The sequence below is a fragment of the Zalophus californianus genome, chromosome 9 (assembly GCF_009762305.2).
Source record: "Zalophus californianus isolate mZalCal1 chromosome 9, mZalCal1.pri.v2, whole genome shotgun sequence".
NCBI lineage: Eukaryota > Metazoa > Chordata > Mammalia > Carnivora > Otariidae > Zalophus > Zalophus californianus.
The window spans coordinates 82802024-82818293 of NC_045603.1; the positions used below are offsets into that span (position 1 = coordinate 82802024).

At 36.0% G+C, this 16270-nt stretch overlaps 1 protein-coding gene across 18 annotated transcripts in view; it reads left to right on the forward strand.

The window, feature by feature from the left end:
* Nucleotides 1-16270, forward strand: part of SOX5 (SRY-box transcription factor 5) — a 1040220-nt gene that overhangs the window by 823791 nt on the left and 200159 nt on the right. For 17 of the 18 annotated variants that reach the window (XM_027594377.1, XM_035729355.1, XM_027594379.1 and 14 more), the window contains 2 exons: nt 7771-7943; nt 12694-12762. In XM_027594377.1, coding sequence (XP_027450178.1) covers nt 7771-7943; nt 12694-12762 — 242 coding nt within the window. Of the gene's footprint in view, nt 1-7770; nt 7944-10056; nt 10150-12693; nt 12763-16270 lie in introns of those variants that run through there. The other variant, XM_027594390.1, reaches the window with a different exon arrangement.

Below are 16270 nucleotides of genomic sequence, written 5' to 3' on the forward strand. Positions count from 1 at the left end.
TACTAGCATCTAGCCAGAGATGCTACACGACACAGTCCCCAGAAAAGGAACTGTCTAGTCCAAAATATCAACAGTGCCAGGATTGAGAAATCTTGATCTAAGACAAGACTTTTCCATGGAAAACAATTGGAGCACAAAGACCCTAATATGGGAGCAAGTTTAAAAAATGGTCTTCAACACATTTGAACTTTGTGTATTGGTATTGGAGGAACTCAAAGAAGGCCATGTAATTGAAGCACTTTTACAAAAGAGAAATGGAGGAGATGATGCCAGAGAAGGTAAGAGCTGGATCATTCAGGGCTTTGTTAGGGTAAGGAGTTTGGATTTTATTCTATGTGCAGTGTAAAGCTATGAAATGATTTTATACAAGTGTGTGACATGATCTGATTTACTTTTCTAACTGGATTGCTCTGAACTTTTGCTTGAAGAATAGCTTCTAGTAAGAGAAGAAGTGGAAGCAGGTAGAATGGTTAGAAAACAATTGTAGTAGTGAAGGCAAGAGATTATGATGGCCTGGAATTAAGAGTTTGTTCTGGAGATAGAGACTCATGGGCTAATTTCTATGTTCTAGGATTAATAGGATTCCCAATGGATTAGATATGGAAAATGAGGAAGATGAAAGGATGTAACAATATATGGATGGTGATATCTCTTACTGAGAAAGGGATGACCAAAGCTGATTCCCTTCTTTCATGTCTTGTGTCGCATTACACTAAGGAATGTTCTGAACTGTACTTTTGTGGAACCTATAGGACTATAACAGTCACTCAAATCATTACCATGCCTATAGTCATGAAACAGAATATATTTGCCTCTTACTTCAATAATCCTTCATTCAGGGGAATTGAAGCAGGACTAGCATAGATTAAAACACTTAAGAGTGAAAAGAAATGAAACATGAAAATAAATTATCAGTGACACACACAAACATGAACTCATACCATTAGCTATCTGAATCTGGTTGACCTAGGCCATAGATACAGGATTGTGCCCCCATAGTATTGTATACTTTTAAGGTTCTTAAAAATCTTAAATCTGTCTGAAGAAACAGTACCTCCTCTTTTTGTTTGGGAGGTCTCTGGATTTTCCAGTGATGTTGTTTACACACACACACACACACACACACACACACACACACACACACACACTTAAAGTCTAGGATATTTTATGACTCTTAATTAGTTTCTCCAATATTCATAGACCACTTATTGGACCCTCCCCATGCACTGGAAGATAATTATTATGAAAACCATGATAATTTATAGATGAAGCCATAGAGCTTACTCCATCTTAATTTAGTACTTTTATAAAAGTGGGGAAATTTTCTTTTGCAAAAGCTTAAGTTCCTTGGCTCAACTCACTTAAGCCAAAACCAGAACTTCTGTATAACTCATGTAAGGTAATCCATATCCCCATTTCTCTTGGCTATATGGCATTCCTAAACTTGAGAGTAGTTTAAAGGGAAGTGACTTACTCATTAAAATTTTAGATAATTTACTATATGCCAGACCTTCTAGTAGGTAATGAGGGTATAAGAGTTGGTAATTTACAACTGTTGCTGTCACAGCTATCTCTGCTGACTTTAGGAAATAAATGTGAAAATAAGATTTATAATGTAATGATTAAATAGTATAATAAAGATATCCACTGTGTGGGTTCTAAAAGAAGGGAACAACTGTTATCTGTGAAAGTCAGGATAAGAGTCTTAAAAGAACAAGACATATGACCTGGAACATGAAGAATGAATGTTTAGAGAGGGAGTGGCCAAGGTAAGACACTTGTGAAGGGTGGTGTCCTTTGTGGAGGATGGTTGAAAAGTCATTGTGGCTAGAATTTAGGATGCACAAAGGAAGTGAGAAGGTTGGATCACAATTAGAAGGACCTTATTCATTCTTAAGAATGAATTGACATATTATTCCAAAGACAATGAGGAACAAGTGGAGGTATTTAAATGATTATTAAAATCATAGTTACATGGGTAGGTTTGTTTTTCTAGGAAGATGATTTTGGTACCAGTTTGAGGATAGACTTGTAGAGAGAAAAATTAGTGACAGGAAGTTCTATTAAAGGCTACAGGGGTGCGTGGGTGGCTCAGTCTGTTGAGCAGCCAACTCTGATCTCAGCTCAAGTCTTGATCTCAGAGTTGTGAGTTCGGGCCCCACATTGCTACAACAATTCATGAAAAGATGAAAAATGTCAGTGGAGATAAGGAAGGGAGGCTGGAACAAGAGCTCTCCCTACATACTCTAAAACAGCATTTATATTACGGTGTCCTTTGTGTGAAGAAAATTGCTGTGGGTTGAATTGTGTCTCTCTAAAAATTCATATGTTCAAATTCTAACTTCTAGTACCTCAGAATATGACTGTACTTGGAAATACGGTCTGTATAGAGGTAATTAAGTTAAAATGAGGCCATTAGGGTGAATCCTAGTCCAATATGACTGCTGTCTTTATAAGAAGAGGAAATTTGGACATGTATAGAGAGTGACGACAGGAAGATACAGGAAGAAGAGGGCCGTCTACAAGCCAAGGAGCTTTCTCCTTGGAACAGCTTGGAGCAGTCTGGAACAGCTCCTTCCCTCATAGCCCTCAGGAGGAACTACCTGCTGACACCTTAGTCTTGGACTTCTAGCCAATAAATATAAATTTCTGTTCTTTAAGCCATACAATCTGTAGTACTTTGTTACAGCAGCGCTGGTAAACTGGTACAGAAATATTCTGGCATATGCTTGAATCTACGTTTACAAGAGTAGGATAATAATAATAATTGTAGTTATCTCTGAAGGAACAGTATTCAGAGGAGATCTTTCACTGCATACCCTTTTCTAATTACTGACTATTTACTCATGTGAATATCATAATATTACAGAAATACATTTGACTAATTAAAATTAAAACTGAAACAAAGCTATTTTGAGAAAAAATTATCATGATTTGTTGATATAATGCATTCAAGAGGATGCGTAGTTGAGAAGAGAATTGAGGGTGTTGTTAATATTTCTAACTTAGAATGTTGATTGAGTGATAACGCTTTAAAAAATGAGAAAAATGCAGAACCCCACCTTATACATGTTGAATTTTAAAAGTGAGATCTATACTCAGAGATACCTGTTCTGCATCTACAAGTAAGTGACTAAGGCTGGAGGACAAACTCAGGGTTGGCATAAACCTTAATATTTCATTGACTCTGAGACAGTATTCATTGTAAGACTCGGAGGGTTTAAAATATACAAAGTGTGTATCTGAGAATCATTGAAATATAAATAAGTGAAGACAAAAGGATTTTGTTAATCTTTCATATACTGAATGCCAAAATGATATTTGCTTATACTCAACAAACAAGTATATTTCTTTACACATTGGTATTACACCAGTTATGTAAATGGATAATGTCACCTTAAAATTTTAAGTTATATTTCCACATATTATACATGAAATATATTTTTCTAAGTATGTAAATAATAAGAACATTGTAGAAAATGCTCTTTAAAAGTATAAAAATATTAAAATGGCTTATAATTCCATCACCTAGAAATAGCCACTATTAATACATAAATAAATATTCTTCCAGTCTTTTTTCTATAAATATAGATATGTGCATACTTTAGATTTTTATACAAGTGTTTTCTTTCTTTTTTTTAAATTGATGTTTAACTGACATACAATATCATATTAGTTTCTGGGGTACAATTCAATATTCAATATTTGTGTATAATTGTGAAATAATCACAGTAAATCTGATTAACATCCATCAACAAACACAATTCCAAAATTTTTTTCTTGTGTTGAGAACTTTTAAGACCTACTTTCTTAGCAACTTTCAAATATGCAGGACAGTATTATTAACTATAGTCACTATGCTGTACATGACATTCCCATTATTTATTTATTTTATGCTGGAAGTTTGTACTTTTGACCCCTTTCACCTGTTTCACCCACCCCTTATCCCTACCTTTAGCAACTACCAATCTCTTCCTGAATTTATGAGATTGGATTTTTGTTTCTCTCTCTCTTTTTTTTTCAGATACCACATATAATTGAGATCATATGGTGTTTGTCTTTGTCTGACTTATTTCACTTAGTATAATGTCCATAGGGTCTATTTGTATTGTCACAAATGGCAAGATTTTATTCTTTTATTTATCACTGAATAATATTTGTGTGTGTGTGTGTGTGTACATTACATCTTCTTTATCCATTCATCCATCAATGGACATAGGCTGTTTTTATATCATGGCCAATGTAAAAAATGCTGCTATACATGGGGGTTCATATATCAATGATACTGATATTGATATTCCTATATCAAGCCAGTGTGTTCATTTCCTTTGAATAAATACCCAGAAGTGGAATTGCTGGATCATATGATAGTTCTGTTTTTAATTTTTTGGGAAACATTCGTACTATTTTCCATAATAGCTGCATGAATTTACATTCCCACCAACAGTGCACAAAAGTCCCCTTTCTTTCCACATTCTTGCCAATGCTTGTTATTTCTTCTCTTAGTTAATAGCCATTCTGTCAGGTGTGAGGTGAGATCTCATTGTGGGGTTTTTTTGTGTGTGTGTAGTTTTGAGTTGCATTTCCCTGATGATTAGTGACGCTGAGAATCTCTTCATGTACCTGCTGGCCTTCTGTGTGTCTTCTCTGGAAAAATATTTATATTCTCTGCCCATTTTTTAATTGGATTGAATTTAATTTTTTGTTTGCTATTGAGTTGTCTGAGCTCTTTATTTATTTCAGATATTAACCTTTTATAAGATATATAATTCTCTCCCATTCAGTAGGTTGCCTTTTCACAAATGTTTCATTACTACCCAGTTTTTTCACCTAGCTTTATATCATGAACAAGTTCCCATACCATTAAATACTCTTAAAAAATAGTTTTTTCATGGGGGAAAAATACAATCTGGATTTTCCATAATTATTTGATTATTCCCATTTGACATTGAGATTGTTTCTAATATTTCACTTAAAACATTTTTAAATATTTATCTTCATTTCTTGTAGTTTTCTTGGGCTAGGTTTTTTTTTTAATTTTATTATGTTATGTTAATCACCATACATTACATCATTAGTTTTTGATGTAGTGTTCCGTGATTCATTGTTTGCATATAACACCCGGTGCTCCATTCAATACGTGCCCTCTTTAATACCCATCACCAGGCTAACCCATCTCCCACACCCCTCCCCTCTAGAACCCTCAGTTTGTTTCTGAGAGTCCATAGTCTCTCATGGTTCGTCTCCCCTTCCAATTCCCCCCCTTCATTTTACCCTTCCTACTATCTTCTTCTTTTTTTTTTAACATATAATGTATTATTTGTTTCAGAGGTACAGGTCTGTGATTCAACAGTCTTACACAATTCACAGCGCTCAGGGTTCCCCTTTCTCCGCATCCCCACCTACATCTGTCATTTCCTGACTTGTTAATTTTAGCCATTCTGACTGGTGTGGGGTGGTATCTCATTGAGGTTTTGATTTGGATTTCCCTGATGCTGAGTGATGTTGAGCACTTTTTCATGTGTCTGTTGGCCATTTGGATGTCTTCTTTGGAAAAATGTCTGTTCATGTCTTCTGCCCATTTCTTGATTGGATTATTTGTTCTTTGGGTGTTGAGTTTGATAAGTTCTTTATAGATTTTGGATACTAGCTGTTTATCTGATATGTCATTAGCAAATATCTTCTCCCATTCTGTCGGTTGTCTTTTGGTTTTATTGACTGTTTCTTTTGCTGTGCAAAAACTTTTTACACTGTTGGTGGGAATGCAAGCTGGGGCAGCCACTCTTGAAAACAGTATGGAGGTTCCTCAAAAAGTTGAAAATAGAGCTACCGTATGACTCAGCAATTGCACTACTGGGTATTTACCCAAAAGATACAAATGTAGTGATCCGAAGGGGTACGTGCACCCCGATGTTTATAGCAGCAATGTCCACAATAGCCAACTATGGAAAGAGCCAAGATATCCATCGACAGATGAATGGATAAAGAAGATTTTTTTTTTTTTTAAGAGGGAGGAAGAAGGGTAAGGGACTAGGGGAGAGGGAGAGAGAGAATCTTAAGCAGGCTCCACACCCAGCACAGAGCCTGACACAGGGCGCAATCAATCTTGCAACACTGAGATCATGACCTAAGCCAAAATCAAGAGTTGGATGCTTAATTGACTGAGTCACCCAGGTGCCCATGGGCTAGATTTTTATAAGTGAAACTATCCTTTTGAAGATAATGAGGATTACAAGGCCTGATATGTATTACTTTTCTTAGTATGTATTGCTAGAAATGTGGTTACTAATGATGTGTGAAGATGTACATTGTACCATCACTTGATATTTTCTTTAAAATCTTCCCAGTATATATTTAGATTATTTATTATTAGAATTTTAATTGCAACAATCATATTGTTGTTATTCTTAGAATAAGTGTTCTTCTGTTCAATTGAATCCAAATATCTGAAGTATAGTAAATTATTAGCAATAATTTATTGGGCACCTGCCCTGAATAATGCTAGGTATTCATAATAATACATTGCATGATTCTTGACTTTTATTCACGCATAATTTCTTTTCTAGATACTTATTCTCTAGCCTATCTAAATTACATTAGAAACTTTATTTCCATTCCAAATGGGCCAGTGAAAATTATAAGCCACTAACTATAGCTACTAGTTCCTAAAAAGCACATGCATTTTCAGCATAAATTGTTAGAGAGAAATACAGTGGGATGGGGAAGGGTGACTGTGTTATAACAGATCCTTCCATCTAATTACATATACAGGTGGCAAATGCATTATTAAAATAGTGCTTAGTGTCTTATATTAAAGTGAAAATTGTAATTAAAAAGTATGTTCTCTCCTGCTGTGAGTGCTTTACCATAGGGGTCTTGTCTATCCGGTGAATTTTAAAAGAACAATTAAAAGTGATATTGTTCCTGTTTCAGTGAACTGCTCACATTTTTGGTGTACCAAATAAGTATTTTAACCTAACAAAGAAGATTCATAGCATGTTTTAAATATCCTGAGCATATTATTTATCATAAATGACTGCTGCGACTTCTTCTCCAAGTGCTGAATTTAACTATAATCTTTGGTGACTATAATGTGATCTCTTAGTTTTTCAACCATATTTCATAATTTCATGATAGCCTGAATTTATATTCTCAATCTTGAATATTTTCCCTGCTAGTTATATTCTATTTTTGAAGAAAGCCTCTGAGTGGCATACGAGAAAACTGTCTAAAATTTGATTGGCTAATAGATTTTTTCCCCTTTTTAATGTAGAATTCCTTGGTTCTAATTCTTCAAGATTCTTTTTTTGAAAAAGAATCATATTACTGATAATAACTTGATCTCCTAATAATTATGGTTATTAAATGTTCATGTTTTGTCTTGCCTCCTTAATTTGATTAAAAACTACTTAGGGCAAGGAGCTGTGCTTTAGGCTTCTTTTTATTTTTCGTCAGATCCCAGCATAGAACATTAAAATAGTAGATGCTCACCCCACCATTTTTTGATTTGCTTGTAAAGTTAAAAACTATGGATTATTACTTGTCATACATAAAAAACAATCAAAATATTTGTTCATTCTGATATTTTGTAAGGGGGAAATACCCATCGCTTTTCACTGTGGAGTTAAAAAATCTGAAAGAAAGTAAGCCTATGTTTGTGTGTTATCCTTCTATTTAGAATAGTTCTCCGTACAACAGAATCATTGTCACTGAATAATCACTCTTCTCATTTCCCTTTTCTTATATGTTTTATTGCCATGTTATTTTCAGGGACTCCCGAAAGCCTAGCTGAGAAGGAGAGGCAGCTCATGGGTATGATCAATCAGCTGACCAGTCTGCGAGAGCAGCTACTGGCTGCCCACGATGAGCAGAAGAAACTGGCTGCATCTCAGATCGAGAAACAACGCCAGCAAATGGAGTTGGCCAAACAGCAACAAGAACAGGTGAGTAGGAGCCAGGGACACAATTTCCTTAGACATGGTTTGCCTGCTATTTATAGGACACTCTCCTAGGCACACAAAGATTAATAAAAGTCTTTCTTCCCACCTCACATAAATAAATAAAAAAACAAAATACAAAAGAAGCAAACAAACAAAAACACTTTGATCTGAAAAAGCTTATCAACTACTTTAGTGGTATGGAACATCGAAGTAATTATAACCAAGGTGAAATTCTGATAGGTCATGAGAGAAGTACCAAACAGAATCATGGCGTGTCAAGAGAACATTTCCAGTCAGGGACACCATGAAAGAATTCATTCAACAGGTGTTTGGTATGAGCTCTGAAGAATAAGTAGGATTTAACAAATGAAGTAAATTAATTATGGCCCAGGAAGTTTAGTTAGATGCCTATTATAATAACTTCAATAAGGAGTGAGAATCTAAACTAGATAGTTTAGAATCTAAACTAAATGACCACAGAAAAAGAGAAGAAAAGAATAAACAGGTGGGAAAATTATGATTAGTTGAATTCTTTGGGCAAAAGAATGAGGAAAGATGTTGAGCCTGGGTGATGGGTCAAGTCAGGAGGGCAAATTTGGAATAACAGGTGGTTTTATTGTGTTTAATTAGAGCTCTTGTCAGGTTGTCCAGCTGGAGGTACGTAAAAAACAGCTAGAAATACCAATCGACGGTTTGGAAAAGAGGGCTGAACTAAATTTCTTAGTTTATTTACATAGAGATGGTGGTTTAAACCACTGGGGTAGATAAGTTTCATTCATTTATTCAACAAATAATAATCAAGTGCTTCTTATGTGCCAGGCACTGTGCTAACTTCTGAGGCTTCATCAATTAACCAGTAAGATAGAGCCCCTAAATTCTAGTGGAAATAGAGAGATGATTAACAAAGGAAAAGAGAAATTTACAAAATGATTTTAGACAGTGATAAGTTATTTGATGAAATGTAATTAGAGATATTTAATAAATATTGATTGGTATGGCAAAGCAGTGTTTCTTAGATTGGGTGGTTGGACCTGGCAATTGAACTCAGATCTAAATGACATACAAGAGGCAGCCATATTAATATCTGGGGCCAGAGTGTTTCATGAGGGAATGGTAGGTTTGTAAGCCCTACATTAGAATATGGTGATATTATTAGAAAATGGAAAGGAACTAAGGGTGGATCCTTGGGAGATACTGGCATATAGCTGGTAAATAAAAGAAAATGAACAGTTCCAGAAGAACAAAGCTACTAGATTTGTCATTTAGTTTCTCACTGTTGGCCTTTTAAGACTCTGGCTTCTCTGGAGCTTTAGTAGTAGAAATAAGGCATAAGAATTAACAAATGTGTAGTAGGAAAATGGAGGCCATGTATAAGAACTATTACTTAAAATTGGTAGCAAAGGGAAGGGAAGAAAGAGGGTGCCATAGGGTGAATTTATATACAGACATGATACATCTCTTCTGGGGCTAACTCCCTTTTGCCATCCCATATTCTGGGCTCTGTCCATTCACCGTCCCAAATGGAAGAAGACCATTATTTAGTCAGGGGTAAGTGTCCACACATCCCTGCAAAACCTTAACAATTTTCAAAATGTAAGCTAGCAGAGTTGAAAGAAGAAATACTCAGATTACATTTGCAGTGACCCCCCTTTCAGTTTATTCCTCCCTACTTGGTGGTTCATCTCTGCTTGAAAGATGATGCTTTCACGTTTAATGAAATACTTCATCATTTTTCTTAAAGATATATTTGACCTGTTCTTGAATATGGCCCATATTTCTCTTGCTTTACCACCATGATAAGAGTTCAGAATGCTCATCTGTGACAGTCTTGAAAAACACTGCTCTTTTCTTGTTCATAATTCTCAATGCTTTCAAACATCTGAATTCTAGAAAATTCTAGGAGCTTCTGAAACTGTAAGTCAAATGGGGATATTTCTTTGTAGAGAATCACTACTTTGGTGGGTCTAAGGGCATATTTGTCCTGAAAACTCAGAGCAATCACTAATAGAGAGCAAAGTCCTCTTCTCTTTCACATTCTGGCCCATCCCCACATATCATCAAAGGATTCTAGAATTTTTTACTTTTTCTGACATTATCCTTGGAATTTTAGAAATCATTAGGTTCTTCCAGAATTTCTCTCCTGTGTTGGAAAGATGCTAAACAATGATGCCTACAAAGCCTGAGAGAAGATCCTTTGTGAAAGCTTCAGGTCAGGTTTCTAGAGCCTATTTTACTCCCCTAGATCTTCTCTACCATGTAGTGCTGGCATGTGTAATTACCACTCTTGTAGTCACTGATCTTTTCATCAGGACACAGGAAAATCTCTGAAGGGCATTCTAATACTTATTCCTTAAGATTCAGGTTAGGTATATCTTCTCTTGAGAACTCCTTTTCTGACCCTCCTCCTAAAACTCCCTACTCATTGTAGGGTGTCCCTACTCTGGGCACTCTAATATTCCTATTATAGCCCTTAGAGATGCTAATGAATCTGTTCATTGACCAGCCTTTCCACAGGACTCTGAGCTCCATTCTACATTTTTTCATTCAATAAATATCTATTGAGCACCAATTTGATGCCACATTCTATTCTAGTTACTGGGATATAGCAAAGAATAAAACAGACAAAAATTCCTAATGTATTGAATTCTCATTAGGAAAAGATAGTAAACAAACAAGATGTTGATAAGGGATATAAATAAAGGAGAGAATTAGAGGGTGCCAGGTAGAGAGAGAGGCTCTTTTAAAATGGGTGCTCAGGGAAGACCTCATTGACAGAGGGATATTTGAGCAGAGACTTGCAGGAGGTGAGGGAATGAGCAGTCAGTTATCTAGGCATAGAGGGTTCCAGATGGAGGGGGAAGCAAGTGCAGAGGCCCAGAAGCAGGTACATCCTTGGGAGATAGGAACATCCTTAGCGTCTTCAAGAGACAGGAGAGGAGAGTGGCGAGAGTGGAGTAACAAAGGGAGACAGAGGAGAAGGTGAAACCAGAGAGGTAGCAGGAGGCGAAATCATACAGGGTCTTGCAGGCATCGTATGGACACTGCCTTCTGCTCTGAGTGAGACAGAGGGTTTTAAAAATATGAGTAACATGACACAACTTATATTTTAAAAGGATCTTTCTAGGGTGCCTGGGTGGCTCAGTTGTTAAGCATCTGCCTTCGGGTCAGGTCATGGTCCCAGGGTCCTGGGATCGAGCCCCACATCGGGCTCCCTGCTCAGCGGGAAGCCTGCTTCTCCCTCTCCCACTCTCCCTGCTTGTGTTCCCTCTCCTGCTCTCTCTCTCTCTCTCTCTGTTAACAAATAAATAAAATCTTTAAAAAAATTAAAAAAATAATAAAAGGATCTTTCTAGATACTGGCATATTATGGGCTGTAGGGAGCAAAGGCAGAAGCAGAAAGAGTAATAGGAGACTATTACAATAACCCAGCAAGAGAGAACAGTGGCTTGGAACGGGAGGAAGTGTGGAGGGGTGTGAGGTGGTCAGTTTCTTGATAAATGCTTAAGTGCTAATAAAAAGATTTATTAGCTGAAATATTGACATGTAGGAGGAAAGGACCAGATTTAAGGAAAAGAATGATATTCCTTTTCCTACCATCTACCTTTCTTCGGGGAAAAAAATGGATTTTTTAAACCCTGTCCCTAAGATAAAATGAAAACATGAAAATAACCATAACTGAATTTAGTTTTGAACTTGTTGAATATGAAGTACCTTTGAGAATGTCATTGGAAAAATGGGTCTGAAACTGAAAGCAAAGGCAGAAGTGAGAGAAACAAATTCATAAGTACTTGGCATACATTCAGGAGTAGGGATACAACTACGACATTGAAGGGCTAGACAGGGCAGTTGAAGGTAACTGAAAAGGAACAGACTTGAGGGTAGAGCAAAACCAGGAAAATGTACTGTCCTGGAAGCCAAGGAAGAAAGTTCAGGATCAAGGGAGAGAACTTGAGTGTTGAATTTTGATGAAAGGACAAAAGGTGAAATCTAAAAAACACATTAGAATTGAAAAAATGAGGGGTGCCTGGGTGGCTCAGTCAGTTAAGCCTTTGACTCTTGATTTCGGCTCAGGTCATGATCTCACGGTCTTGAGATCAAGCCCTGTGTTGGGCTCCATGCTCTCCCTCTCACTCCCCCCTCACTCTCCCCCCCCAAAATAAACAAATAAACCTTAAAAAAATATTTTAAAAATGAGATTGGCGACTTTTATTACGAATCATTTTAGTGGAGAATGGGAGCTGAAACCGTGATGGAGTGCACTGAGGAGTTGACTGTTCAGGGGTTTGTGGGAGGCAAAAATGAGGGCAGTATTCACAAAAAAACAAAAACAAATACTGAAACCTCAGTGAGGAATACAGCCTCCACAATGCAAACTCCCAGGGTAGCACAGGGTACCCTGTTGATGCAACAGTTTCTTTTGTAGAAAAGAGATAAAAATGCCAGAGGCCGTACCTTCTTAACGTATTGCCAGGAAGGAAGAGAGATTTCTGACACTCTACCGTTTCATACTGGATTGGATCACTGTTGGAGTGTCTTAGGCTTCATTTGTTTTAGGCCAAAAGAAACTGTTCCGAAAACTAAATATCTTGTTTGATCCTACTTACGGATGAATTGCTGGTACTGTAGGGGCACAGGCACATCTATTTTCATCATCTTAATCAGTGTCAAATCAAACCTGGAGCAACAGAACATTGGTAATATCCCCCTGGGACTACAATATACTTTTAAATTTTTCATGTGCAATTTCTCCACAGATTGCAAGACAACAGCAGCAGCTTCTGCAGCAACAACACAAAATCAATTTGCTTCAGCAACAGATCCAGGTCAGAAATCATCATTTCATGCATACTTCCAATTAAAAAAATATCTATCTATCTATCTATCTATCTATCTATCTATCTATCTATCTATCATCATCTGTCTATCTATAGTCTAATTTTTAGATGAGCTAACTGGAATAACCTCCAAAATAAGAATTATTTTTGGCTTACTTAATTCCTGCCGTATTTCCTCCTATGTCATGAGAATCTTGCAAATGGTGACTGGCGCGGGCCCCTACTGTCAGGGAGCTTCGATCTGAGCAAGCTGACAGTCATTTTCATCCTATGCAAAAAGGAAATTATTGCCGAGAAACACTAGGAAGGTTTCATTTTCTCTTTCTTTAATGTTTAAAATGTGACCATGAGTGTTCTCAGTGAGGGATGTGCAGGGGAACCAAAGCAAAAAGGTACAGCAAGTTTTGTTAGAGAGCCATGGCAGAGAAGACAGTTTTACTATATGCTCAAGAGCCACGTGTCAAAAGGGTTGAGGTTAGGGAAGATAATGATTTGGTGTTCAAGTAGAATTTCACCCTTCATGTTGCCTGGAGAGACCAAGAGTGAGGGCTCTATAACCTGCATCTTTTGCTTAAATGGAAATGTGTGATGATGAGGAGCATCAATGAAGATGGAAGAAAGCAGCTATGTTGATAACAAAAGGAAAAAGTGGGTTTTCAGGGTTGTCCTGTCTTCACCACTTGCTGGGGCATGAATTTTGACAAAAATTTTTCCCCTTCTGAAAATTCCCTTTCCGAAAGTACCTATTTCATAAGAGATTTATGAGGACTTAATGAAATCATGGATAGAGTATCAAGGCACACAGTAGGTGCTCAATACATACTTGCTATAGCCAGCAAGAAAAGGAATCTAATTCATGGAGCTATGAATCCACCTTCTGCAACATTGTCTTCTCGAAGCAGATGTTAGAGAGGAAAAATTCATCATTCTTTTGAAATTCTATCTTGAGAATCCAGCATATTTTTTCAGTATAAGTATCATAAATGACAGAAGCAAACATGTCTACGTTATTTCATTTGTGTATTTAATCATGTTTAGACTTCATTGCCAGCAAAGTTTATCCCATTTTACCTAATTGGGACAGGTATACTTAATTTCTTTACCCTGGATTATATAGCCCAATCAGGGTTTGCTCATTCTTGGTCCACCTGACATTTTAGTGAGCTAGTCATAGCTTGAGGGAGACAGAGAAACATCAGTGAGATGATCCAACCAGGATTCGTTGCTCTCCTTAACTGTAATTACGAGCAGCAAATCCTAATGTGATGTTGACCATCTGTTCATATCTGGAATGTGGTTTATTAAATTTAGTGGTTTAAAACTGTTCATTGGGGAGGTGCCTAGGTGGCTCAGTCAGTTGAGCTTTGGACTCTTGATCTCCGCTCAGCTGTTGATCTCACCGTTGTGAGTTTGAGCCCTTGTTGGGCTCCATGCTAGGCATGGAACGTACTTAAAAAAAAAATACAAAAAATTGTTTGTTCGATTTCATGTTCAGTCTAAATATGCTAACTTTGAATATAGTTTTAATTGATGGTACCAGGTTATCTACATTTAAAATGTTTTTAATTGAAAATCTAAGATAATAAAGCAGTTATGGCCATATATATATATATATATATATATATATATATATATATATATACACACATACATATATTAATATGGGAAGTAGGAGATGTTTCAAGCAAAAATTAAGTACTGAGCAAGACTGACAATCTGAAAGGAATTCATTTACACAGCTTTTAATGTATTTATTAACTAAAAGCATACTTCTAAAGTCTATTTTATAAATTGTTGATTTGGGGCAGTCTTACAAATACTTAATAGTGATGAAAGTCACAATATATTTAAATTAGTCTATTGAGAGATTGTTCAGTTATGGGAAGGACCGCTATAGGGGCATGTGTAGAGAAAGAAGATTAAAAATGTGGAACAGATCCCTTTTTTTTGCTCATGTAAATCCTTGCCACATTTCTTTTTGAGAATGTTTTCTCTCGCTTTTCTTCTTTCCCCTTCCTCCTTTTCCTTGGCAGCATCTGACAAGGAAGAAGAAGGGTAAAAATCAAATCTGCTATCGTGGAAGGCAAATCAGATTCACAACAAATAGTATTATAAAACTTATTTTTGTCAATGCACACGTAATCAGTGCTTACATGAAAATTTACAATAGAATACATTTACTTGATATCTGCAAATACTTACATAGTATATTTTGAATTGATCTACTTCCCTTATCTTTCTTAAATATGGAGCTAAAGACCTTGAAGAAATAAACACCAACTTACATTGTTCATCCTGATTGCATTTTCTTACATGTTTTATACCATTGTCTCTTTGAGCTTTAGAAAACAATGCATTCCAGTTTCTTTATCGGTAGAATAGTGGGCTGCAATGTTATTCGACCCACAATTAAGACTGCCTTTAAGCTTTTGGTTTCAATTATAAATACACGCTTGCCCCAAAAGTTGGTAAAGGCATGCAAAGCATTAGATGGGTAGACAGATCTGCTAGATGGATTAGATTGACGGGGTAAGAGAGCAGGACAAATTTCCACACTTGATGGCTGTGTTAAATGACAAGAGGATGATGTTCCCCAACATTTCTCTCATTCTTTTACTGAGTTCTCTTTAAAGGAGAGGTTAATTTAGACATCTTTATTACATTTGAAGTATGTATCATTCGATTAAAAAAAAAGTGTATGAACAAGTTTGTGTATGCACAAACATTCACATATTCTAATGGCCCAAGTTATTTAAAATTTCTCTTGGCCTATTATTTCTATCTTCTTTCAACTCCCGATGAAAAAGTGGTAGTAGGTTTTACTCTGTAGTTATATATTCAAAGAGAAAATGCCATAAGAATTAGCAAATTCACCAATTTTATTCAATCACTTAGGATCAATTCTATATGAACAGTTTTTCTCTCTTTAGAAATGCAACCTTAGCTCTAATTGCATGATTCTAATTGGATTGAGAACTCGATCTACATTACTTCCTTGCAAAGACTTTATGTAGAGTTATAGTCTTCTAGGTTGATTCACATAACTCAGATTAAAAGAAGAAACAAAAAAGTTTTCTGTTATTCTTTCTAACATCATAAATCAGTACATTTTACAAATAAAATCCTGTCATAATACCAGAAAATATCTCATCTGCCCACAAGAACTTGTCTGTTTCTTTATGAGACTCTCAATTTTAGCAACACTAAGAAGTTCGACTTCTTTTTCTCCCATTCAGCAGTGTTTTCCTTTAATATTTTTCTTTATTGTCCTTAAAAAAGTAGGATATTTTTGCATTCCTGCTTACTGTACCTAGCTAACTCTTAATGCACATTAATATGTGAGATGAAATTTATAGATATTTCAGAGAAAAATATCTACATTTTTAAAAAAATAACCTTTTTTTTCTTTAAATCTTTTGCTTATGCTACATTGCCCATCTTTTAGCAATTTTATTTTCTGACTAATCTCTTTTTTACATTAAATCAACCTGTTTCT